General features: G+C 53.5%; 1 protein-coding gene across 6 annotated transcripts in view; it reads right to left on the bottom strand.

Moving 5' to 3' along the window:
- Window positions 1–21,073, bottom strand: part of RHOBTB2 (Rho related BTB domain containing 2) — a 31,258-nt gene extending 10,185 nt beyond the window's left edge. The window contains exons 1-8 of one of the 6 annotated variants that reach the window (XM_087437308.1): window positions 20,909–21,069; window positions 15,935–15,960; window positions 14,480–14,567; window positions 5,111–5,312; window positions 4,366–4,469; window positions 3,687–3,872; window positions 1,986–3,007; window positions 1,568–1,686 (exon numbers count right to left, since the gene is read on the bottom strand). In XM_087437308.1, the coding sequence (XP_087293434.1) occupies window positions 1,568–1,686; window positions 1,986–3,007; window positions 3,687–3,872; window positions 4,366–4,469; window positions 5,111–5,312; window positions 14,480–14,535 (1,689 nt within the window). In that variant the 5' untranslated portion in view covers window positions 14,536–14,567; window positions 15,935–15,960; window positions 20,909–21,069. Of the gene's footprint in view, window positions 1–1,567; window positions 1,687–1,985; window positions 3,008–3,686; window positions 3,873–4,365; window positions 4,470–5,110; window positions 5,313–9,376; window positions 9,929–14,479; window positions 14,568–15,934; window positions 17,240–20,908 lie in introns of those variants that run through there. The other 5 variants (XR_015553772.1, XM_014796654.2, XM_087437310.1 and 2 more) reach the window with 5 other exon arrangements.
- Window positions 21,074–25,563: the final 4,490 nt, after the last annotated feature.

Below are 25,563 nucleotides of genomic sequence, written 5' to 3'. Positions count from 1 at the left end.
TCAGAGACTGACTCAAAGCTCAACAACCCCACTTAGCCTTCTGCAGGGACTTCCTTCCCAGAAATTTTAGGAAACTCCTCTTCTGTGTTACAGGATGCTATGCTGCATCGTTCTTAGTCAGGTTTTCCATTCAAGTATTTGGTGAGCACTTACTAAGGGACCAGCGTGGAGGGGGCTGCTTGGCAGAAGTAAAAGACCTAGGTCCACACACTCAAAAGAATTCACAGACCATCTGGGAAAACTGTGTGTGGCCACTCCGAACTTTCAGCAGCTGCACAAAGTGGTACCTTGTTAACTGCAAGGATGAGTGATGGACAATTAAGGTTACAGGAGTTCAGAGAAGATGGAGGACACCAAGGCCCGTGGCCCGGGCTCCTTGCTTGGCTGGGAGAATGCAAAGGAAAGAATAGACTTAAGAGACTGTTTCTAAGGACACACTGATAGGCCCCTTCCAACTCTGCATTTCCAGTCCCAGTGACTGAGAAAGTGGCAGCATCAGTGAGAGAACAGGTGAACTGGAGTGGCCCTGATGAGAGGGAAAGGAGATTACACGAAGCATGTCTTTTATTGTCTGTGTTCTGCTGCTTTGACATCCGGGGCCTTGCTGACCCTAAAGTGACTGCCCCTCCCAGGGCTAGCCAATTCCTAGGGATAGTAAAGGACCCGCCTGAGGGCACGCCTTTCACATGCAAACCAACCAATCCAGAGCCCGCACCCCCACCACCTCCTTTATGGGGCTCGCACACTCCAGCCACTATCTCCCTGCCAGATCACCTCAGGGCCAGGTACCAGCTGACTCGGGACAGCCGCTATGCCCCAGGGCCCACTGAAATTATTCAAACCAGGCTGTCCTACACCTGCTTGCCCTGCCGTGATGTTCCTTCCCACGGAAACCACAGTAAAGGTTTGTCCACATTCTCCCTCCCTCTGCCTCCTGACCAACCCTGGTGCTTTCCTATGTGGCTCCTCATGCTGTGCAAACCCCTCCTATTGAGATCTGTGAGTATAACAATCTATCTTTTCAATGGCAATTTTCTCCTGATCTCTTGGCTTCACCATACCTCACTAACAATAAAACCTACGTTTTAAAACAGTGATGGATTCACTTTGAGACACACTGAATTTTTTCGAGTTGTTTTGCATGTGTCAGGAAGAAAGCAAGGTAGAATGTATAGAGCCAAGGAATCAGAAGTCTTGAGTTCAAGTCCTAACCTCTCCTTTCTACTTACACAACTTTACGCGAGTCACTTAACTTCTCAGGGCTTCAGTTTCCCTGTGTATAAAGTGGGAACACTACGCTATGTGTGAGAGGCATGCGTGAGGTGATATGAGATAATGTATTGCAAGTGCTTTCTAAAATATAAAGTTAAGATGTTGCTATATTTGCCTATCCTGGTATATTATAAAATCCTTGGCTATGGGAACCATCTCATAAACTTCTCTTGGGCCCATCACTCAGGGATTAGCACATAGTCAGTGCTGAGGAAAGCACCATCAAATGACAGGTGCCTCAGACACAAAGGGTATAAGTCTCTCTCCTTCCCACCCATTCCCACCCTAGCCTTACCTCCCTGGTAGAACTCTCCACAAATGGACCCCCAAACATGGCAGCCATCCAGTCACAGCTGGAAATCAACAGAGGCTTGTGGGCGCTGATGGTGCCATCATCCAGGATGAAGGTCACATCTGTCCAGGAGAAGAGGCACCATGTGAGGATGTGGTGAAAGAATGGGAGACACCCAGCCCTAAGGGGCGACAGTGCACCCAAACAACCCGCTTCCTTCTGAAGCCACAAGCACTGGAGTGCTGCGTGACCGAGCTCTCAGGCTTGGGGCACTAGGCTTCGGGAGCAGAGCAACCACACCTCCAGACACAGCAGCTGAGATGACTCGGAATGCTAATTGAACCAACTAGGACTCCTCAGAGGGCCACTTCGAGGGAACTCCCCTGCCCTCTGGCCGTGAGTCCCTAAGCACATTCCATACCTGAGAAGGTGCCTTTTGCCAAGCACTCCTTAACCCGGTTCGTCCGGCGAACGTGGAAGGCCTTGGTGATCTCCTGGTTCATGAAGGCCTCGTTGTTGAGAATGTTGGCCACCATCATGCGCAGATCAAAGACCTCGAGCAGCTCAGCAATGTGGGCGATGTGCATAAGGTCCCGTTCCTTCTCATCCAGCTCCCCTGTATACAGGTACTTGAGAACAGCCCGGAAGGGCCCCGGCTGGATGGAGTTGTCCATTTTTACCACCACCATCAGCCGGGATTTGTAGGTCAGTGGATCTTCTGCCATCTCTTCCTGGATGCTCACAAAAGCTCGGCTCCAGGAAGACAGCACTCGACCCCTCCCGGGCAGGTACCCTGTTCCGTTGCCCGGTAAGATCCCATCACTGGTTGAGGCCCGGAGTCCAGCAGGACCAGATCCCCCGCCCTCCTCCACACTCTCACACACATCAAAGCTGGCTGCCCGAAGCAGGAAGTCCCGGCCATGGTGGTGGTGGTGGTGATGGTGGTGGTGTTGATCAGGGTGACCCCGGTGGTCCTCTGGGCAGGGGCCCCCTGGCCCTGAGGGGCCCCCCAGCTCCCCCTCACTCAGGTCCATGAGGAACAGGTCGTAGAACTTGGAGGAGGAGGTGGAGAGGTAGATCTTGTGGGCAAAGATGCGCACCCGCTCCTGCAGCACCAGGATGACATCCGCGCACAGCGGGTCCTCCAGGAGGTGGGCGGGGCACTCCTCGCTGCTGGAAGGGGGGTCGGGCACCACGATGATGGGGGGTGGTGGCTTAGGGGGCAGGAAGGGCGCCTGCAGCAGAGGCCGCTGCACATTGCGGAGGTGGGACTTCCAGAACTGCAGGTGCCGGCGGGAGATGAGCGCTGCCCGGATGGCGTTGTCAAAGACGTCCTTGATGCCGAACTGGGCCACCACGCTGGTCTCATAGTAAGGGATGCCCAGCTCCTTGGCCACCTCCCGACCCTTTTCCGGAGGAAGGATCTCATTGGGCTTGATAGGTCTGGTAGGTTCAAGAAGGGAAACCACACTCATGTTGGTGATGGCGGGGGGTGCAGGGAGAAGCAGCGCTCCAGAGCCTGTCACTCTTCACCAGGCTGGAGAGTTTCTGCTCAGGGTCTGCGTCCCTGGCCCCACTCCTGCCCTGCTCATTTCCACTGAGTCTCTGCCCTTTCTCTTCTGCCTGGCCAAATCCTACCAGTCCTTCAAGGCCCACTTCCAATCCCCTCTTCTTCCAGGAAGCCTTCCATGTCTGTGCCAGGCCCTGGTGATCTCCCCAGCTCAAAGCAGTCGTAGCACTACCTACCTCTCTAACAATTAGCATGCAATGTTCCACATCGGCTTTTAACATGTTCACATATTAAGTTCCTCTCCCAGCAAGATTATAAGCCCCTTTCACGCAAAGACTACCTCCTGCTCTCCTCTCCTCATGACGCTTAGCCCAGTGTTGCCCATACAGTGTGTAACAGATGAATGAATGGATGAATGGATGCATGAGTGCATGAAAGAATGAGCACTCTTGTTGGCTCTCTACATGAGCTTGCTTCAAATGGAGGGAGAGATGTAAGGCTGGGTGGATTCCCTCAGGGCTGAGCAGTGAGCCGTAGAGACTTCCCTCCGTCTTTCTCCTTTCCCTCCCTCCATCTTCCTCCTTTCCCTCCCTAGGCACCAGCACCCCCTACCTAGCCAAGGGTCGTCTGGCCCTATTGACAGCCTCCAAGTCAGCGTAGCGCAGGTCCAGCTGGCAGCCCACCAAGATGACAGGTGCTCGGGGGCAGAAGTGCTTGATTTCTGGGTACCACATGGTCTTGACATGGTGGAGGGAATTGGGATTGGCAATGGAGAAGCACAGAACCACCACATCGGATCTGGGGGTGGGAGAGTGAGGTTATGGGCAGAGAAAGCAGCAGTAGGTTACCTGCCCCCTGAAATGAGGGAGAGCCCACATACCCACCCCTACCCGCCCCCCACAGTCCCATATCTGTCCTGTGGATCTGCTCACACAAGCTTGCACAAAACATACAATAAGAGTACCCCTAATTTATGTCCTCTAATTTAACATTTTAGAGCTTTCAAAGACTCTCATTTTGACCTCATAGCTATCTTGTGAAGTAGAAATTACCATTTTTACCATCTCACGGCTCAGAAAAACCGTCTCATAACAGTTCTAAATGCTCAAAGTCACAGAGCTAGTAGGCAGCAGGGCTAGGACTCCAACCAGGCCTCCTGAGTCCACACTGGCTCCTCTCATGGCCCGGGCCGCCTCCCCTGCCAGGCTCTGCCAGTGCTGTTTCCTCCCGGTTTACATTTCAGAGCTGCTGGTTCCTTGGCTCCCTGCAGGCAGCCAGAGGCCATCCCTACCTCCCATAAGCAAAGCGGCGGTCTTTGTGGTGGTCTCCAAAAGTGTCCCAGAGGCGAAGGGAGACGCTGACATCATCTACCACGTCTCGGGAGCGTTCCAGCACCTGTGGGGGTGCGAATCAAGGCCAGCAGTTCTTAGGGTCCCTGCATGTCAGCTCAGGGTGGTGCCAGCTCACCCCCAGGGTCCCAGGCAGCATGGGGCTGGAGGGACAGAGCTAGGATGTCCCTCTGTGTGCCCTGCACAACACCTTTAATCAGGGGCCATCTCTGTAGACTCAATAACAGGGCAGCCTCCTGCTGGCCAGAAGGGAAGAGCCTCCAAGAGGGCAGACTCTTACGGGTGTGGAAGGGATCTCTTAGGGAGCCTGCCCTTGTTCCAGCTTCACCTGCAAATCGTATGTTTACGAGCCTCTGATCTTTTGGTATTAGCTGGCAGCTTCTTTCCCCCTCTCAGCTCTCCAAAGCCCCCCACTCAATGCTCCGCATTATTGGGGGCTGTGACTGCACAAGACACTGTGCCCCAGCTCAGCCATGCAACCGACAAATAGGCAAGGACCCCTCCCCTGGGGAGGGCTCCTCTCAGACCTCCCTCCAGGGACTCCTTCCTCTTCAGCTGTCCCACCCTACCCCAGGGGAGGGGTCCGTGAGCTCAGCACAGGCCCCATTTGGAGACACGGAGCTACAGCTTGGGAAGAAGCCCAGATGCACAGCATGGACCCCCAGCCAGGCAGCCTTGCAAGCTTACCTCCTGGCATACCCGATACTGGTCGATGGCCCAAACCGTGGGCACATGGGTGGCAAGCAGCTGGTACTGGGTGAGGGTAGCATTGCAGGCCCGGGCACAGATGAGCCTGGTCTTGCCCACGGCGTTGTCCCCCACCACAACGCACTTGATGGTCTCTACGTTTGGCCTTTCATAATCCATGTCAGAATCCATTAATTGGGACCTGAGGGAGAGGAGAGAAGCTTCGCACACCAGCTTCCTGAGGGCCAGGGCCAGCAGCTCTCCTCAGCCAGGGCTGTCCCCTCTTCAAGCCTTGGATCAGAGAGGAGGAGAGAGGAGTAGCTTTCTGGGCAACAGCTGAGGCGGGAGCCCATTCAGGCCGAGAGGAGCAGCTCCACAGGAGGCGCCGCTTGTCCCCTTCCGGTTGCCACCATCCTCCAACTGGGCTTCTGCACGGGGGAGGCCTGTGAGAGGTCCCGAGGCGGAGCCTGCCCAGGGCCTCTCCCCACTCTCCCAGAAAGAGAACAGTCTGCCTGGGAAGCTCACTTATCATCCGCTCGCCTCCTCTCGCCAGCAGGGCTGTGGCAGCAGAACAACAAACAGCTGAGAGAAGCAGAGCGAGGCCAGGTCCCCACCCTTCCCAGCATGCCTGAGGGCAGGGCCACTTTAAAATTTAATGGACTTAGAGCTGGGCGCAGCTCTCCTGGCTTCCACCTTTGCCTCTCTCCCTCTCTGGTTGTGGATTTCCACGCCCCACCCTGCCTGTGGCGGTCCTCCAGCTCCAGCCCCCAGTCCCCTTTATGGAGATGCCAGAGTTTCTCCTCCCAGTCTCTCTGGGGTGGGGAGGAGAAACTGGGTGCACCTGAGTGGCCCACAGGCCTCCCCTCCCCTCCTCTGGGTCTGTCACGTAGCCTGAGTGGTTCACTCAGTTGCAGGTCCAGTTCTGAGATGGCAGTGGGGGTAACCATGGGCCTGTGACAATACACTCCATGGCCAGTGGGCCTTCCCATCCCCTACCCAGGCCTGCCCTCCAAGCATCCTGCATACAGTCTCAGGAGAGTGAGACATGCCCCGCTTCTGCACTTCCCATTCCCAGTGGGGAGGATTCTCAGGCTGGAAGCCCCCAGACACCTGACACTTCTGGAAGGATGCTCGCTAAATTGACTGCCTGGGTAACAGCGCTGCTGGGGTGAGCAGGGGGTCAAACACGGGCCTGGATTCCTGGGCAAATGCTTGCCTCCGTTTCCTTCTGTGTTGGGCAGAGAGGAAGTGGTTTGTCCATCCACAGAGAAGGATGCCTCAACTTAACAAACAGAAGGCCCCTCTGCAGTCAAAATGTCATATCTGTGTTTAAAAAGCTGTCACTAGGAGGCCTGAGGGGGCTTTCACTGGCAGCCTCCCAGCTGGCATCCACCCTCCTGGAAGGGTTGAGGGGAGGGGGAAGGAGTAGGTGCAGGGCAAGCATTATAGGGAAGCTTGGTTTCACCAGGGTCTTTGGCCTGCCCTGCTCATATACCCTGTGTGCATGAAGTCAGCTAGGGGCTGGAGCAACCTGGAAGAATCCTTCCTAGACCAAGGAAGGCTGACCTCAGAAGAGTCCTGGAGGCTGCCCAGACGCCCTCACTGCTGAGCCATCCAGCCCAAGAGCCAGACCACTAGCAGCAAGAGAGCTGCTCCATTCCTGCCAGGCTGTGACTGGATGCCAGCATGCAGGAATGCAGAGCTGAAATATCCAAGTAACGGTGGCAACTGGGATTTGCGCGAGTGGATGCATCTCAGCAACCTAAGCAAAAAGTACAGCAAGGACTTTTCAATGAGACAAGCGCCCCCTCCTTCTCAGAATTTTACAGGATCAGGACCCTGGACAACAAGGGGTCTCCACGCAGGTCCCCATCCCAGTGTCCAGGGCAATTGGCTGCATGGTTCCTTCTCCCTCCTCCACCCCTCCTCCTCCTCCCCAACAGGCAACCATTATTCTAACCACCATCTTGCCTCCTCCCTGCTCTCTCTCCTGAGCTGAGGACCAACTGAGAATCCCACTTTGACAGTTCCTGGTCTCAAGTCAAGCAGCTGAGAGGATGTGTTGGCGCTGGGAGGAATCATCTGGGTTGTGGTTTCTGTTTTATCGATTGAAGAACAAAACAGATAGAATCCCAAATACAAATATGTACAGCAGTAGGAGAAAGAAAAAAACCCACTAGCCAATAGAACTTCTTTCTCAAATTTAGATTCTAGTGGCATGTAGGCATGTAGGCAAAAGGGGAGATGAGGAGGCGCAGAGGGGCATCAGTTCTTAAATCCAGGAGTATCTTGATGGCGAGGAGGCTGCCAGAACACCAGCAGAGCAGTGCCAGTCCAAGACCAGCGAGTTTACGACTAAAACACCCACACACACCTTATACACCTCTAGGGTTAAGTAGGGGACAGCCAACCAACAAGCAGAGCCATAGCACCGCTGCGAGTTGAGACAGCAGACCTGCCGGCTACCGCCTGGCTGGATGGCCCTCCCTATCCACTCCCCAGCTGCCCCTGCAGCCTCCTCCGCTTGTGCCTCGGCTTCCTCCCTATTTTCATCATTCTCACCCCCTCCACCCCTGTCCCAACTGCCTGACTGGCAAACTTCATTGTCATATTTAGGAAAGGGCAAATCACTTCACTTCTCTAGACATCAGTCCGCCCTTCTGGAAAATGGGTATGAGGGCTCTGGAAGAAAGTATCCTAAAGCTTGGTGAATTCATGCCAAGGGAGCCTACGCTGAAAGGAGGTATTTGTCTTCTTATGTAATGTGGTATTATATAATGCTAGATTATATATCTCTATGTGTAATTCTCTCTCTCTTTAAGATACAGACTGGCCCAATTAAGCCAGGAGAACTCTTAGTCCAATCAGGCCTGTCTTAAACGAGGATCTTGTACAGAAGATAGCATGCCAGTGCCAACAGTAATGTAATTTTTGCTCTAGAATATTGCCACTTTACCTGTATCATTGCTAATGTATGACGATACGACCCATTCAACGAGCTTCTTAACTTCCCCTTTCCTTCTGGCACTCTCCTTCAATGACTCTAGACTATTCTGCACAATTGCCTCATCCCCATTCCTTCTGAGCCTCCTGACTAACCTCCATATACTATGGCTTCCTTGCCACCCTGCCCTGGATATCACAATGCCCAAAACACTCCACTCGCTCAATGATCCCAGAGTCACCTAGATGCTCACTCCCCACCCCATCCCATGATCCCTGTCCCCCTCTCCAAAAACAGTCTCCTGCTCACTGCTCTCCCAGCTCTTTGTACTCAGGCCAGGTGAAAATGCAAGGTGTGCTCAGATTAGCTACAACGCTCACAGGCTCCAAGTCCCACCCCCACACCCCTACACACACTCTTTGCAGAGCCCAGAAAAGCCCCTCTTTCCCTCCCACAGCTGATCCGAGGCTTGTTCATCTGTAGCTGCCCTAGTCTGGTTGTCAAGGAAACAACAGAATCTCCCTGGGAGCCTGGCTTGTCTCCTAGCAACCAATATCCCACATCCTGCATCTTACAAAATGCAAAAGGGAGGAATATCCTGAAAATGAAGGTAAAAATCAAGGAGGATGGATTGGGAAGAGAAGGGAGAATCGCGAAGAGAAGAGCAGAGGGGGTGGCCTCCGAATTAAAGGAGGCTCCCACGGGGTCGCTGACATTGTAATACAGGGAAAAGCAGAGAGATGAATTCCCCTGCAGAACCACTGAACAGCAAGGCCCAAAGGGAACTTGAATGGTCATATTAACAAAAAATATAAGCCTGAATACAGAATAAGCCTTCTCAAACCTAAAATGCGGAAATATCAACAAACAACGCTAAGGATTTCTCCCAGCAGTTTGCCAGAACTCAGGTGCACAGACTGCAGTGGAGTTGGGTTGAAAGAAACGTCTCCGGAACAGCGAGCAAAACACCCAAATTCCATTGGTTTATAACAGAAACACTTCCACCACTCTGGACCTTTTTTCCTCACACGCTGCTCTGCACACACACACAATTAAAACTAAAATTAAAAAATGGGTAAGGGGAAGGGCGACGACACGCCAAGGCAATCAAGTCATCTTCCTTTCCCTAGAAAAAGCCGGAAAAGGTTAGTCCCCCCCGCGCTGAGAGCCCAACAGCCTAAGCTATAGCCAAGGGGAGAGCGAGAGCCCAGGGGAAGTCAGGAGGGGCGAAGACAGGGCCCGGGAGGGCGCAGGAGGAGAAGCGGCGCGTTTTCAGAGGCTGTTTGTAACCCGGCCATAATAGAAATTAATCATTTACTTACACCACTACATGTGACGGGGTAATTTCTAGTGTAAGGAACACATCTCTTCCCGCTAAGCACGTTCATTTTAGTGAAATGTCTGGGGTCACTCCGCGCGTGCAAGTAAGGACGATGCCGGCGCCGCCCCGCTGCTGCTGCTGCTGCTACAGGCTCCGGGCCCGGGTCGCGTTAGACCAGAAACTCTGACAAGGCAGCCCAGGCCGGACGGCGGGCCGGGAGCGGCCGCGCGCGCGGCACTGCAGCCGTTGCCTCTTCCGGATCAGCATCTCCCCGCGCCCCAGGCGCCCAGTGTCATGGAGTCGGGCTGCGCGCGGCCGCGCCGACCTCGGGCGGCTGGGCCGCGCCGCCACAGCCGGTCCTCTGGCTGCGGAGGCTGGAGGCGGCGCGCAGGAGCGGAGCAGAGGGGCGAGGCTGCCGCTGCTCCGCGCCGGGCCGCTCCGAAGGCGCGGCTGCCAAGACGCCTAGCGCTGCAGTCCCAGAGACTGCTGGCGACCTTCTTTTTTCATTCACAAAAAAAGGAAAGGGAAAAAAAAACGAAAAAAGGGAGGAAAAAAAGAGGGGGAAACAATCGCATCCAGGCCGGCTGCCGTGACAGGCACCGCCCACCGCGGCGCTCGGTTGGTGGAAAGGGGTCTGGGGACGGGGAAGGGGCGGGGTAAGAAGGGGATTGGGCGCCCCGGCGGCCCCGCCCCGCGGCGCCTCTCGCTCCCTCCCTCCCGCACCCACTCCCTCCCGGAGGGACTCTGCGGGGAGGGAGGGTCTCGCCTCACCACCGCTTCCAGGTGGTGTCCCTCTACCTGGCGAGGCGCAAAACCTCGCTGGATTCCCACGGGGTTTTCCCCCTTCCTCCGGGAGGCTGAGAAAGAACTCTGAGAGGTATCCTGGTCGGCCCTGGAAGGAATGCGAGTTTAGGGGAGGAAACTCGACGTTTTTTACTTGTCCTCTAAACCCAGGCCTCCACCACCTGCCCAGAGGGAGAGGAAGACAGCGTTTCCATACAAGCCTTCTGCCGGCTTGGGAGTTTTCCCGGCACTTGAGGGCCTTCCTCCCTCCATCACCACCCCTGCAGCTACAGCCTCTGCCTCCAACTGCCTTGGCCCTCAGTGAGTTTCAGGGTGGGTCCCTCTACCACTGTACCTGTTTCCATCTAGGCCTTCTCCCCCTCCCTCTTCTCCAGCTGTCTCCGCTTCCATCCCGCCCCCATCCTATTGCCACCTGGAATTCACCAGTTTCTTCTGACCTCTGAAAGAAATGCTATGAAGACACTAGCCCAGGAGACGGTACCTAATGCACCTTGGGCTGTCTCAGTTTACTCCTCTGTAAAATAGAGAGGTTATAAGGTATGACATCTGTAATATGAGTAGTCATCAAAGGAAGTTTCCATGTTCAAAGCTGGTTTGACTTGGATGATCTTGACTGCTAGTAATTACAGTAGCAGTAGTCTGGTTTTATCTATCTTGTCAATTACTTCTGGACAATTTTTATGTTTATTTTTTTATAATTTTTTTTTGCTGGGAAAGATTTGCTCTGAGCTAACATCTGCTGCCAATCTTCCTCTCATTTTTTTTCTCTCCCCAAAGCCCCAGTACATAGTTCTATATACTCTAGTTGTTAGTTGTGAGTCCTTCTAGTTCTTCTATGTGAGCCACTGCCACAGCATGGCTACTGACAGATGAGTAGTGTGGTTCCGTGCCATGGAAGCGGAGCGCACTGAACTTTAACCACAAGGCCATCAGGGCTGGCTCTGGATAATTTTTAAAGCCCAGACTGACATGCCTTCCACCTAACCCTCTCCATCATACCTCCAACTTGTGCTCTGAGAATGTAAATCCACTTTAATGCTAGTTTATGCAAAATATGATTAGAGAGAGAAATCCACTGCCAAAAAAAAGCCAAATAAAAAAATGAATTTTGTATGGTCTGAAGCATGCTTCCCATCAGTGATTGCATATAATTGGAAGTTGCCCATCAAGGTGTTTGTGATAAGCATGCATCCTGGCCTGGTCCACGTTCAGTAAGTGCCTCCTTCTGAATCTGCCTAGAGCTGAAGAAGAAGTTAAGGATGACTGAGGGTGCTACTTACTTCAAACTTCTGGTGAGGACTCACTGTCCATAAAACAGAAAGTATTGGTTTGAATACATGCTTAGGAAAGAAACTAAACTGGGTACAGGCATGTTCTTCCCCAGTGTTTGGCGTTGAAGAGCTTCACCCCATCCTCTGTGTGCCAGAGGTCCCTGCACCAAAGGAAAGCACCGCATGAGCTCTCTGCATGAGGGCCACCAGGGGCCAGCGGGGGCCAGGGCCTCTCCCACCAGCATCCTGTTCCCCACACCCAGCTTCAGAGCGCCGGCCTGTTGGCTTCACCTTTCACAGGTCCTGGCAGCAGCAGCCCCAGCGCAGTGCAGAGCAGGAAAACAGAACTGCCCTCTACCCTAAGTTATGGGGCTACTAGCCTTGTGGCTTTGGGGCCCGTGCCCTTTCCCTCTTCGGAGAAAGAGCCAGCTCAGCCTGCATCCCTCACTGGGCAACCAGCCTGGACTGTGGAGGTTCAAAGGTGTAAGATCGGTCTGCTCACGTTCTGTGAAATGTCTCAGGCAGAGCCAGCTGCTCTGCTGGGGGAGGTCATTTCATTCCCAGCCGGCTTTCTGCACACAATACCCTTTCAGCTTTTCTTCAAACGCAAGTCCTCCAATCACCTCATCTCTCAGGCATTCCCAGTCAGAGCCCTACTCCACCCTCTCCTGTTATCGTAGTTCCTCAAAATCCCCTCCTCCTCTGAAACCAGTTCTCTCCCCCCACCCCCATTCTCTTCAGGCCTTTTATCACTGTCAAACCATCCCATTCATGGTCCACCCTGGGCTGTCTGGGGGGCTGCCCAGACCTCTCGCTCAGGCCAGCTGCAAGAAGCCCCGGTGTTTCTCACTCCCAGCTCAGTGACCGGAGTCTCCAGGCACCAGCTCCCCGCTTTTTCCCCACGCCCAGTGCAATCGAAGATTCTCAGCAGGAGAGGCAGATCACCATTAAGCTTCAGCCCTCAGCCTCTGCCCCAATGCCAGCCCTTCTCCTCACTCTGACCCTCAACTCACCCCTCCCAGCTACTCAAGACAGCCTCAATCTTGGCTCCTGGGCCAGTGATCTGGCTACCATGCTTGCCTCATCTGTGCCTAGCCCTCCAATGCCTGAGCTCTGGGAAACAGGACCACCCCTGAGGCTGGGTCCCTCGCCAGCAACCAAAGAGACGTCAGCAGCCCACTCTGAGCTCCATCCCAGTCCCCAGCTCTCCGCCATCAGCAGCATCTCAGCACAGGCAGCTTCCCCACTCTCCCTCACCTTGCACCCCTCCGACCCTAGCCCTGGGGAGTCTATTTTCCTTGCTTCAGATAACTTCTCATGTCAGGCCTGGTGGGAAGTTTTTCCAGAAGGGCTTCTGGCCTCTTCCTCTCTCTGCCTCCTTCTTTCGTCTGTTGTACATGCGCACGCACACGCACACACACACGCCACCGCCCCCCCCCCCCCGCCCAGTTCCTGCAGCAAGCAACCACTGGTGTTGTTCTTTGGAGCACCACAGAACCAGCTGTTGATTCCCCCACATCACTGGCTAGCTGGGCTTCCACACTGCCCTTCCGCAGGTGGGCCTGGGCAATGCCCTGCCACGGCCTGGCTTACTCGTCCTGGAGGGGCAAGGCCCGGCTGCATGGACTCCTGGCAGCTTGGAGGCAGGTTCCTTTCCAGTCTCCTGCCTCCCCCAATATCTCTTCCCTTACCAAAGCCCTCTTGTGACTCCTCCTTCCCAGTGACATAAACTCCTTGAACGTGTCCCCAAAGGGTGCCCCTTCCATCTATTCCCATAACCACCCTCCTCAAGGACATCATGTGCCACCTTTTTCCTGAAGCCTGTGAGCAGAAGGCCTGGACTGGGGAGAGAACTGTCCACCCAAGGTTCTCAGGAAGGTGCCCGTGCAGCAAGCTCTCAGCCAGTCCTCCAGACCCTCCTCCCCATGTTGCTCCGCAAGCCCCTCCCCAGTGCCAGCCCCAACTGTGCAGACTCCTCTCACTGAGCCCTCCTTGAACCTGCACATTCCATCTGCTCCACAGGCAGCTCCAGCCCTTCAACTATTTGCAGGCTGCTAACCTCTCCTCTCTCCACCCCTGTCCTGGAACACCCGAGCCTCTGTGAAGTCTACCCAACAGGCCTTGTCATGTGAGCTCCACCCCTCTCCCCTGCGGTATGCAGAGTCTAAGACACATGGCGTTACCACCCTGCATTTGCAACAAAGTTCAGAAGCGGCCAAGAGCAAAGTCAGAGGCATCTCAAGATGCAGAGCTCCAGCAGGGTGAAGGAGCCGAATCTGGGAAGCCTGGAGTCTCTCAACCTCCTTGCCCAGGGCTTGAGGGGCACCTCCAGTTCTCCACAAGAGACAGGACTCTTCTGGGCCTTGCTCAAGCAGTTCCCTCAGCCTGAACACTGCTCCTCTTCCCACCGCCTTCACCTGGATAGTGCTTACTCATCCTTCAAGTCTCAGCCTAGATGTCACTTCCTCCAGGAAGCCTTCAATGAATACCCTCTACAAAATCTGGGTTCCCTGCCCTGCTTTTGCTCTCTCCTTCCTTTGCTCTCCCCTAATAATACCAACCACACTGCTCTATCATTGGGTCTCTCTCTCTCTCCCTCACCATACTGAGAACTCTTTAGGGAAGGGACTGTGCTTATTCAAAAGAGTATCCTTCAGGGGGCCGGCCCGGTGGCGCAGCGGTTAGGTGCATGGGCTCTGCTTCGGCGGCCCGGGGTTCACATGTTCCCATCCTGGGCGCGCACCGAAGCACCGCTTGTTAAGCCATGCTGGGGCAGCGTCCCATATAAAATAGAGGAAGATGGGCATGGATGTTAGCCCAGAGCCAATCTTCCTCAAGGAAAAAGGGGAGGATTGGCATCGGATGTTTGCTCAGGGCTAGTCCTCCTCAAAAAAAAAAACGAGTATCCTTCATGCTGGTCAGGCAACAAGCACTCAGAGGGCGCTCAACAAATGCTTGACAAAAGAATGAATGTTTGGGGAGGGGAACCAGAGAGGGGAAGGAGTTGACGCCACCCGGTGGCTACTCACATGCTGTCCGGAGAGGTCTTCCACAGGTCGTACTGGACTTTCCTTCGGACAGCCATTGCTCTGTGCTCCCTCGGAGCTCCTAGTTGGGCTGAATGGAAGTGAATGGGGCAGGGCAGGGAAAGACAGTGGGGGGAGGAATGAGCACAGCAAGAGTTACCCAAAGAGGCAGCACCAGGTGGGTCAGCCCAAACAGAGTCCTACTCAGGGCAAGAGCATGGCTCCTGCTATCCAGGCCCAGTGGGCTGAGACACTCAGCCTGGGGACCAAGACAGAGGCCACCCCAGGGGGTCAAGGGGCTACCCAAGAGGCAAGAACCAGGGTCAGGGTCCATCCTATGCTGTGGGCATCTGCACGTTCTGAACTGGTTTGGTAACTTGGAAAGAGTGGTCTGTTGTCCATCAGGAGGCCTGGATTCTGTCCTCAAGCAGATGTATGACCTTCGACAATTCCTTCTCCTCCCTGGGCCTCAGCTTTCTCATGTACAAGGGTTGGGTCAGGTGACTTCCAAGATGCATTCCAGCACTGACATCTGATATGGGTTTCTAGCATGGAAAGCCTGTATTTTATGGGTCATCCTTTTCATTGGAGCAGCTCCTGACCCAAATTGGGACTCAGCAAAATATCAGCTGATGGCCACCAAGGCCAAGAATGGAAGAAGGAATTATTTTTGGGGGATTGGGGGGCGGAGAGGGATTAGACACATGGTAAGAAACAAAGAGAGAGTCTACTTCTGCAACTGTCCCCACCTTCAGCTTCCTTCAATGGTCCATCACAATCTTGGGACCAGTTCAGCCAAAGAAAATTCTAGAATTTCAGGAGAGATTGGGAATGATCAAGGAAGGGCTTGGAGAGGCCAGCTGGGCACCTCTAGAAGCAGTTGGCATTGTGTCATTAGAGGGGAATGGAAGGGCATCTCGGTGACAAACCCCCAGGGGCAGATGGCGACAAGGCAGAAGAAAGCCAAGGGAAGAGGAGGCCCCCTAACCCGGTGTGGGCAGGGATATGGGCAACTGCAGCCCCAAGAGCCCAGAAAGAAAAGAAACTAAACCAAAGGAGCAGCCATTGCACTAGTTGGTGCCGACCTCGGTTCTAGTCTCCCCCCACCAGGAACTGGGTGTGTGACTTTGGGCGAGGAACTTAATCTCTCTGGTCTTCCATTGGGGATAACAATATTACTTGCCTGAAGACAGGGGGTGACTACATATCTTCTCGTGGCCCCTTCCAGGACTGAGATCTGAGATTGTGTGATCCTTCTAACTCTTCCTCCACTTCAGCCTGTTCCCTGTCACAGACCTATGCTTTGTGCCCCTGTGTAAAGGGGGACCCTACTTCCTTTTGTGCCTACACCACCTGGGTCACATATGGTGAGCAGACAGCTGAGAGGGCATGGGGCAAGGCTGAGGGGGTGGAATTCTGACAGCCTAACACACCAGGGTCAAAAAATCCCATGCCTACCTTGGCCCTGGTGCCTTGTGGGTCTCCTGAGGAAAAGAAGAAGCCAGGTGAGGCAGTGAAAGGAACACAAGTGAGAATTCTGCCAGGGACCCTCAAAGTCTGGCCAGCCCCCGCATCCTTCCTACAGCCACACTGTGGCGCTGGCAGGGCTGCTCAGAGCAGAACTGAAGAATCCACCCCCAGGCTACAGCCAGGCTCCCCTGGCAGAGGTCCGAGCATGCAGGCCCCTCTGCCCACTCACCCAAGCCCCTCTACCCTGGCCTTCCTTCCTGGAAGCCGCAGCTGGCTGAGGCCTCCACGAAACATACTACAGCTCTGAAGCAGCTCTTTGTCCAGCAGAGAAACTTGAGCATTTGTTGGTTTATGTTTTTAAAGAGCTGCAAGTACCACCACCACTGATGCCATTGGGGAAATGCACGATCCACCCCAAGTCTTCTGGGATGTTGATTTCTCAGGACAGTGCACCGGAAACTGCCATCAGGCAGGCCTGCAGCAGAAAGAAGCTACATGCTGTTACTTCTGCCCTGTTTTACAGGCAGAAAAGTTGCAAGAGGAGGGCAAACATGTATCCCTTAGCCAGTGCATACAGGCCCAAGATCCTTCACTTCAAACAAGCTGTAGACCTCCCGAGAGAGGGCAGGCCCGTTCCTGGAGCTCTGCAGAGCTGCAAGTGAGAAGCTCTGAGGAGGCTGATCACCCCAAAATAGACTTGGTTTTTTTTTCACAACTTTTTCATGAGGCATTGGCATCTCTTGCAGCATGGAAAAAAAAAATAGCCTGAACTGTTAACAAATAAAGATGATAAAAAGCCCCAACTGTTCCCCATGGGTTTCCATGTGGCTGTGGTGTTCTAGAGGGGGCAGGGAGGAGGCTAGAAGAGAGGGCAGGGACGATGTGTGTCCAGGAGCCCCCATTTTTCTCCCTTGGTGGTTGGTTCTGCTAGAGCTCACAGGGATAATAACCAATGAAAGGGACAAGACGGTTTTTTGTTGACCCACAGAAGTGGTCCTCTGTGAGTGTGTATTATTGTTTACTTCTTCCAGATAAAGGAATGCATGGCCCAGAACAGGGCATCTTAAAAACAAAACCGCCTTGCAATGAGGCTGGTTTAAATTAGGCTGCCCCACCAAGAGGACAGGGCTTCTTCAGTAAACACTTAAAGCCACAGTGTTCTTGTTAAGGTCAGCTTAGCCTGAACTTGGACCAGCCTTGGGCATTGCTGCACATCAGTAACCAGACATGAGTTTGGGGCTATAGCTGCTTGTGATCCAGGTCAGGATTGTCCAGGGCAATCCAGGAAGGGACCTGTCCTCATCTGCGCCCTAGGATCCCCTTACAGGGCTCCACCCACCCCCTCCAGAGCCACCCTGCACCCTTAGCCCCAGCCTGGAGCCCACTTAGTACTTGGACTCTAACAACACAAGAGAGAGAATGGTGTAAAAGGTGCTGGAGTGGAGTCCGCATTCCCGCCCCTTCCCGTCCTCAGTAAAACTAGGTGTTGACCTGGATGATATCCCAGGAGTCTCTGGCCCTGTTTTTTCATAACCAGAAGAAGAGAGTTCTCCAGCTCCCCAAACTCTGTGTTCCCCCAAAATTTTGGATGGATCGAGGACCCCCTCCATCCACCTTAACAAGCCCGCTTCCTTTCCTCCTCCTTTCCTCTCCTGCCTTTTCTTTGTCCACTTATTCTCTCCTCTCCCTTCCCCCACCTCCTGGGCAGAGATTTATATAAAAATACACACACGCAGCTCTGGCTTGGTCAGAGAGGAGGACAGCAGACAGGCAAACAGACAGGACATGAGGGACCCTCCTGGGCATTATTCAACCCTGGATGGTCCTCGGGGGCAGGCAGCCAGGGGGCCAAGGAGTGCTAAGCCAGAAGTTTCATGGGGTGGTGACCGTGGTGAGGGACTATCAGGGCAGCTGTATTTCTCTGGCCTTCTCTGGACCCGACAGCCCTCTCTCAGCTCCCACCAGCCAGTCAGCAGCCAGCTACCAGGGGAAATTGCAGCCTCTCCCAGGGTCATGGTTTTTAAATGTCTGAGAAGGGGGATGGGCTTCATACAGAGGCCAGTACACCCTGTCTCAGCCAAAGCAGTGCTCTGCAGGACGTGGTCGTTCCCAGCTCACCGGCCCCCGGGGGCAAGACCTGCAGGGAGATGGGGAGAAGGGAGGCAGACCAGACCACAGGGCGGCTGACACGGGGACACAGAAAGGAAAGCAGCTGGTGCTGAGTTGGAAGCCTCACAGGTCAGCCCAGTGGACAGCCTGTGGTGCAGGTCCTGGGGCTAAGTGGCAGGGGCGGCAGGCTGCTGCTCCACCCCTTGCAGACACAGTTCAGGGCATCTCAAAGGCCACTGATCGCATGCCTCAACTTGGTCTGCCAGTCTGGGGCTTACTACATGCTCTGGAAAGTTCACCCCTGGTCACCCTACCTTTCTCCCAACCTACTCTCTCTTGCCCGATGAGAGCTGGTGGGAGCCTGAGCTGTGGGTGCAATCCTCAAGCTGGAGACAGCCTAAAGAGGAGACTCGGGCACTGCCCTCTCAACCCCCAACAAGGAGACCCTGGGGCAGCAGAGGGTCTCCAGCAGACGGTGGCTTACATCCCTCCAACCACCATTTTATACCCGCAGAACAGAGGACCGGGAGCCATGGTGCCAGGAGGCTTCAGTCAGAGTCCTGGCCACACGCCGCCTCCCCAGGGCCTGCACAGTGTCATGCTGCAGGCAGAGGTGGCATGGGCCGCTAGTGGCCCTGCCAGGCTGAAGGCACATGACCTGCCCGTGCAACCCAAGTCACATCACTCCTCCTGGCTCTGGAGAAAAGTGAGACTTGCTTGCTCCCTCACTCGTCCACCCTTTCTTTCATTTATCACATGCACGTGAGGCTCCTACCAGTGCCAGACACTGCGCCAGAGCTTGTGGGGATATAAAATGATAATGCTGCCACCCTGTCATTGGGGAGCTTAAGAGTAATGATGATGATCATTTATCGCGAGTTCACTACATGCCCAGCATTGGGCTACATGTACTACTTCATTTAAACTTCAAAACAGTCCTCTGAGGAGGCACTATTATTACCCCCATTTGGTAGATGAGGAAAGGGAAGCTTCAAGATGTGACGTGACTTGCGAATGTCGCAAAGCGGACAGGACAGAGCACAGATTCCAATCCGGCAGCTGGCTCAGAGCCTCTCGGGAGAGACAACACAGCCCCTGAGCCCCTTCCAACCTCATGCCCTGACTTTAGAGCATTAACGTGTTGTTCTTAACTCATATAAAAATACCCTCTTTATCTTACAGATGAGAAATCTGAGGCCCAGAGCGGAAAACAGCCCGTGCAAATTCACACGGGGAGTCTGTGGCTGTGTCAGGCCTGGTGCTATGGCCCCTGCACCAGACTTATCTCTGGGCTTCCATTTCCTCATTCGTGAAACCAGGCGGTTCCGTTGGATGACCTCCCCCAGTTTTGAAGTTCTGACTATGTGGTTATCATACGATGTTGTTTTCTGCCATCAGAGAGGGTCAACAGGAGCTCCGTGGCCGCAGGGAGACAGAAAGCAGAGAAGCAGGAAGGGACCAGCTGAGACTTGCCTCAAAGCCCTCTCCCAGCCCACACCCACCCCAGCAATCCTTGCCCCACAGGGAGTCAGGAATGTGGAAATGTTTTCATGCCTCAAGGCACAGGCTTTTAACTCAATTGACAGCACATATATACATATATATATGTATATACATGTCTCCAAGAGAGGAACTGACGGGTCTTAACAGTTGGAGATGAGGGAATATGCCCTAGATGTGGGGGGACAGGGAGAAGACATAAAATTAATATAACTTACAGCCCAGGGCAAAGGTTAACTGTAAACATGGTCAGATAGATCCTTAAATGGTCACTTCACACAGCCCCTCAGCCAGGCTGACACTTGTGGGAGGGCTGTGCCCATCTCCACCTTTGCTAAGGCCCATGGCCACCCACCTCGCAGCCTTGGCCCCTTGTCTGAGTTATCACAGCCTAGCAGGGACACCCTCAGGTCCCAAGAAGCCTTAGTCTCAGCCTGGTCCCTTCCGAGAACAAAAGGAGCACTCTCATTCAGCTACTCCTTTGCAAGGAAGTGACCGCAGGCTGGCCCGGGGACTCTGCTGCCTTGGGCAAGCCTGAGAGTGCTTGGCCAGGTGGGACTAGAAAGAGGAACCAAGTTGTGAGGGCGAGAATTAGGGTTAGGGATGCTGCTCAGTTCCTTTTTGGAGAAACGCATCCTACTGCCTGAGGGACTGGGGAGCTCCAGGAGTGGGAGGAGCTATTAAGGGGCCACCCAGGGCCCAGGGTGCACAGGAAGGAAAGGCCAGGTGCAGGATAACTGGCAGAGTGGAGGCATCCCTGGGATTGGCAGCGGCCCTTCAGGTTGGGGAGGGACAGAAGATAGAGCAGGCAGGAGGGCCGAGGTGGCAGCAGAATCACAGGCTGTTACTGGCTCCCTCCTGAGCAGCTTTGATCCATAAGGACGAATTGGGCTGTTGGAGAGACATGGTGGGTCATCTGCTTGCTCCCCTGCCTCCACTTCCCTCCTGCCAGGTTCACCAGGAGAGAGTGGAACCCAGGCCTGCCACTGGCTCGTGGCTTGTAGACTGTGGAGCCTGTAGACGCTCCCCCTGATATTCCCATTGCAGGTGGAACCCCCCACTTCCTGCCCTGGGGCTGGCTGCCTCAGGGTACTGGGCCACAGTTGAGGGGCTGCTGCACCACAATGGGTAAGACACCTGATTCCCTACCCGACCCATCCCTGGTGCTGCCTTCACACCTCCCTCCTTCTGAGGAGATGGCATTCTGAGAAGCATGGCATGACGCACTGAGTGCAGGGAGGGACCAGGTAAAGACAGGGGAGCAGCCAGGGCTCGAGCTTCCTCTCTTCCCCAGGCACAGAGAAAGGGCTCAGGGGTGGTCTTGGACGGGTAGGGTGTGAGTCATAGACTTACCTGCTGCCTCTCCTCTGGGGCCCAGCTGGCTGTCACCATTCCCTGTCCAAAAGTGGTGTCCCGGGTCAGGTCAGTGGGAGTGAATGTGTGAGGAAACAATACAGGGACTTGAAGGGCTGGAATCCACAGCCCAGCCTATGGGGAGCCAGGTGAGGGACATGGTTACTGTATCTAGCGGTAGGGCCAGCAGGCCCGCCTCCTAGTCAGTTCCCTCCCTGTCTAGGGCTGTGCAGAGCCCAGAGATAAGCCACCTGGGCAGGAGGCCCCATCCCCATCTTTGGACAGGTGAGCATTCTTGGTACCTCGGCCCAGCCCCTGGCCCCAGGGCCCTGCCTTTGGTTTGCCCTCAGGCTCTCATTCTGACTTCTGTCCTGGCCTCTCCTCCTCCCTGGTGACTCACATTGCTTTGGAATTTCACTTATCACCTTTTTCTGACGCACATCCTGGGGCCTGGCCTGGAGCCAGGGAACAGTGTTGTCGCTTCACCCCCATGGGTGATTGATTAATTTTGGCTCCCCGAGCTAGAGGCTATATGGAGTTTTGGAGAGGGAAGCCGGGCGGGAGAAGCAAGGTTGGGGGCGGAGCTGCTGGACGGGAAGGCTTTCTTCCTGCTTCCGCTCACCTGCACACAGGTAGACAACAAACAGGGAAAGCGGTTGGCTTGTAGTGGTCAGACTTACCCGGCTAGCCAGCAGGAAACAAGAAGATTGAGTGACTGAGTTCAAAACATAGACGGGCCACTGTACTTCTTGGAATGAATTTCTGGACTGCAGTTTACCTTTTTGTGAGTCTTAAAGTTTTGATAGCCCCTAATTTTGAAAGCTAAGAATGACAGCCTCATTACTCAGTTGACGGGGCTTATGTATCCCTCCCACTGGCTTGAACCCTGTTATCTCCCCATTTTGGATATTATATGAGGGGCTAGCCCTGGGTGGGATTGTGGAGAAGGAAAGGGAGGGGTATCATGACAGTGCACTGGGCTGGGAATTGAAGACATGGACTCGTTTCCAAGTCTGCCATCACCCCGACTTCTCCCCGTCAGAGCCCTCATCCGTGAAAAGGGAGAGGCTTCCATGGCCCTTAGGGCACTCACCTCCTGTGGGTCTCTAATTCGTGCTTCTGGAGCTCTCAGTGGCCCCCTGGTTCTGTGAGTCTCCCCTGCCTTCACTCCTCGAGAAGGTGATTGGTTTTCCCATCCCCCACCCCCCAAACTGTGCTTGACCTCTTATCTCCCCCAGCTGCCCAGGACTGGAGGACTCACAGTCCCACCTGCCCCTTCCCTCTCCTCTACTGGGAAGGAAAGGGCTCTGGCCAGTCTGACCGGCTGACCCCGGGAGTACACGAAGGGGCAAGGCTGGGGAGATCCTCAGTGGATTCGGGAAACAAAGCCCGCACCCCCTTGTGGAGCCCCAAAGAATGACTTCAGGGAGAGGAACCATCGGCCAGGCCAGGGGAGAGGGCCTGTCAGTGAAGACGCCGCCCTGAGGTGTGGCACTGTCCTGCTCTCTGTCTGTGCTTTTAGCGCTCATCTCCCCTTCTCCCGCTAAGACCTGGAGGAGTAACGGGCTCGGATAAGCTAAGGAGCCCGCGCCGCGATACCCACACCAACTATTGTCATGAGGGATTGTTTTCAACTTAAAGTCACCTTTAATAAGACCACAGCACATCAAGACCAGGTGCGTTTAAGAGTTTGGAATCCCGAGTTGGACTGTCCAAGTTCAAATCAAAGGCGTTCCACGGGCAGGTTCTGGGTACGCCGCGTGTTTCCTTCTGTGGTTGTTACTGTTTTTACACGAGGTGATAGATGGGACATTACAATGTTACATACACCCAAGTTATGAAACATAAGGACTCGAACAACTGTGAACCCCTTGCTCAACTTAAAAAGTATAACACGGCCAACACAGAGCACGCCTGAAGCACCTTGTGTGTGACTCCCTCTCCCCCTCCGACCTCTCCACAGTGGGGCCCCTATGCTGCCCTTTGTGTTTGTCATTTCCTGGATGATTTCAAGTGCTTTATATCATATTGTGTGGGCATCACTAAATGATATACTGTCTAGGCTTGCTTGTTTTTAAGCTCTGAGAAATGGTATGATACTGTAAGCACATCATCTTGTTGGACCTGCTTTTCTCGGCTTTGCATTGCTAAGGTACAGCCACACTGATACATGTAGCGGTGGTTCCTGCGTCTTCACTGCAGGGTAACTTCCTGGGCTACGGCATATTATTCTGCTGTCCAGCTCTTTACTCTTATGAAAACTGCTTCTTTGAATATTCTCGTGCTTGTCTTCAAGTGCACATGAGTAAATGCCTAGAACTGGCATTGCTGAGTTACAGGGCGTGTGCATGTTGGACTGGACAAGATCACACCTCAGGTTTTCCCAAGTGGCTCTAACACCAGCAGTGTAGACGAGTTCCAGTTGCTCCCATTCTCATCTCCACTTCGTGTTTCAGACTTACACTTTGGCCTCTCTGTTGGGTGCATAACGGAATCTTGGTGGTAGTATTCTCTGTTTCTCTGGTTTCTCACAAGGCTGAGTGGGAATCTTCATGTTTTGGTACATTTGTCTTTCTTCTTCTGTGAGGTGCCCGTTCATGGCCTCTGCCCATTTTTTGGACACAGTCATTTTCTTATCACCAGTGATTTGTACAAGTTATTTATAATTCCAGAACTAATATTTTTCAGTTAATGAAAAAATATTATATATTTTATATATTAATATATATTTTAAAAGTTATATATTTTCATATAGAAAAAATATTTCTAGCTTTTTCAGTTAAGAAAGGGAAGGGAAGGAGACAGTGGAGCAGAGCCCCCCCCACTAATAGGTGGAAAGGCCAGGAGACCAGGGCAGAAGTTCCAAAACAGGCATTGCATCATGCCCAGGGCCTCCCTTGGCCTGCAGGATGGAAACAGAGATGACGGCTCCAAGCCAGTAGCCTCTGAGTTTTCCTGCAGGTGGGTTTAGGTGGAATGCTCAGAGGACAGAGCTGGAGATCACTGGGAACAATGGACAGCTACTCTCTTCCAATTCTGCTGCAGGAATGCCTGGGCAGGGCCCAAGGCTTAGCCTCTCCAGCGACAGACAACACCACTTAGGGACTGGAGCCTTTGAGATCCCAGCGGGGAAGCCTGGGGTTGGGGGAGTGGGGGAGTGGACAGAGGGGCCTGCTGCACCTGAGGGTAAATGGCCCAGGTATCAGGCTGCCCGGGCTGAGCAGCATGGCGGCAGTCCGAGCTCAGCTGATCCGGCTCGGGGCCAAGCTTAGGCCCTAGACTCCTCCCGAGAACCCGGCAGATTCCTGTAAGAGCACGCCAGCCAGCGGAGCGGGCCTACTGCTCTTTCTGCAACCCCTGGAGAGCAGAGTTGTTTCAGGTGCAGGTAGGCGGGAGAAGGAGCCCGGTCAGTATCTACCTTCTGTCCCCTCCCCGCCCCCACCAAACTCGGCAGGAGGGGCCAACGCCAGCCGCAGAGGGGAATTCCTGGCAGGGACGTGGGGGTTTATTCAAATGAATCTGGTGGGCAAAAGACAGCTCTCAAAACCAGCATACTTGGAACAATCTCGAGGGGCCGGCCCTGGCGGGGAGCACGTCTCAAGGCTCCATGGAAGCTGGAAGAGTGAAGGGTGGGGTGGGGTGGGGCGGGAGTGGTCTGCGGTAGCTCTGCCAGACTAGCCCGGAGCTCCTTTTCTTTCGGTCAACAATAAAATTCAGCATAGATTTGAAAATAATTGTCACCACAACCAAAGTTAAAGAGCCGGTTCACTTTTACCAGTGGTTGAATCAACTCCAGTCAACATTTATTGAACTAGTTAGGGCAGGCACTGGGCCAGGCCCTGACAACTGACTTTTACAATAAGAAATAAGACTGCAAGGGAAAAATATAATCTGACAAGCGGACCTTTTATATGTACTGCTGTAGAATTCTGGAAAACATATAAATCTCAGAGGAAAATTAGCAGGTGATTTAACATCAGAAAAGGTGTAAGCAAATTCTTTTGCTTTAATCTCTACAAACATAACTTATCACATGAAGGAAGGAACCATGTAGAGCAATTGAGTGTTTTCTTTTCATTGGCTATGGCTAAAAGGGAAAGTTACATATAGGAGATTTGAGCAAATTAAAAAATATTGTTTTGGGGTCATAGCTATGGGGTGAGGTGCACCTAATGTAATAGAGTCGAAGAGCAAAGCTGTGATTTGAGACTTCTAAAGTATTAGGGATGTCACACAAAACTGTTAGAAGATTAGATTCCTTGGAATTTAGAGCTCTAGTTTTAAATATCCACAGAATTTGTTTTTTAAAAAAACTTGGTATTGGATATTCATTCAAACTTTCACTTTGAAGATAGCTAGGATAACAATCAAAATTGTCCTGATTAAATGAACTGACCCTCCTGTTTTTTCAGAATTATTAAGGAATTTGACGATTAAATGAATTCTTATTTCTCTTCACACTGGTAAGATAAATACACAGTTTTTTCAGTTTGTCCTTGTAAATGATCTTTTTTTTTTTTTTTTTTCTCTTCCCCAAAGCTCCAGTAGATAGTTGTATGTCATAGTTGCACATCCTTCTAGTTGCTGTATGTGGGACACGAGAAGCGGTGTGTCGGTGCGCGCCCGGGATCCAAACCCGGGCCGCCAGTAGCGGA

This window comes from Ceratotherium simum, chromosome 12 (assembly GCF_057802395.1).
Source record: "Ceratotherium simum simum isolate JZ-2026a chromosome 12, ASM5780239v1, whole genome shotgun sequence".
Lineage (NCBI taxonomy): Eukaryota > Metazoa > Chordata > Mammalia > Perissodactyla > Rhinocerotidae > Ceratotherium > Ceratotherium simum.
This window is presented reverse-complemented; position numbering and strand designations above follow the sequence as displayed.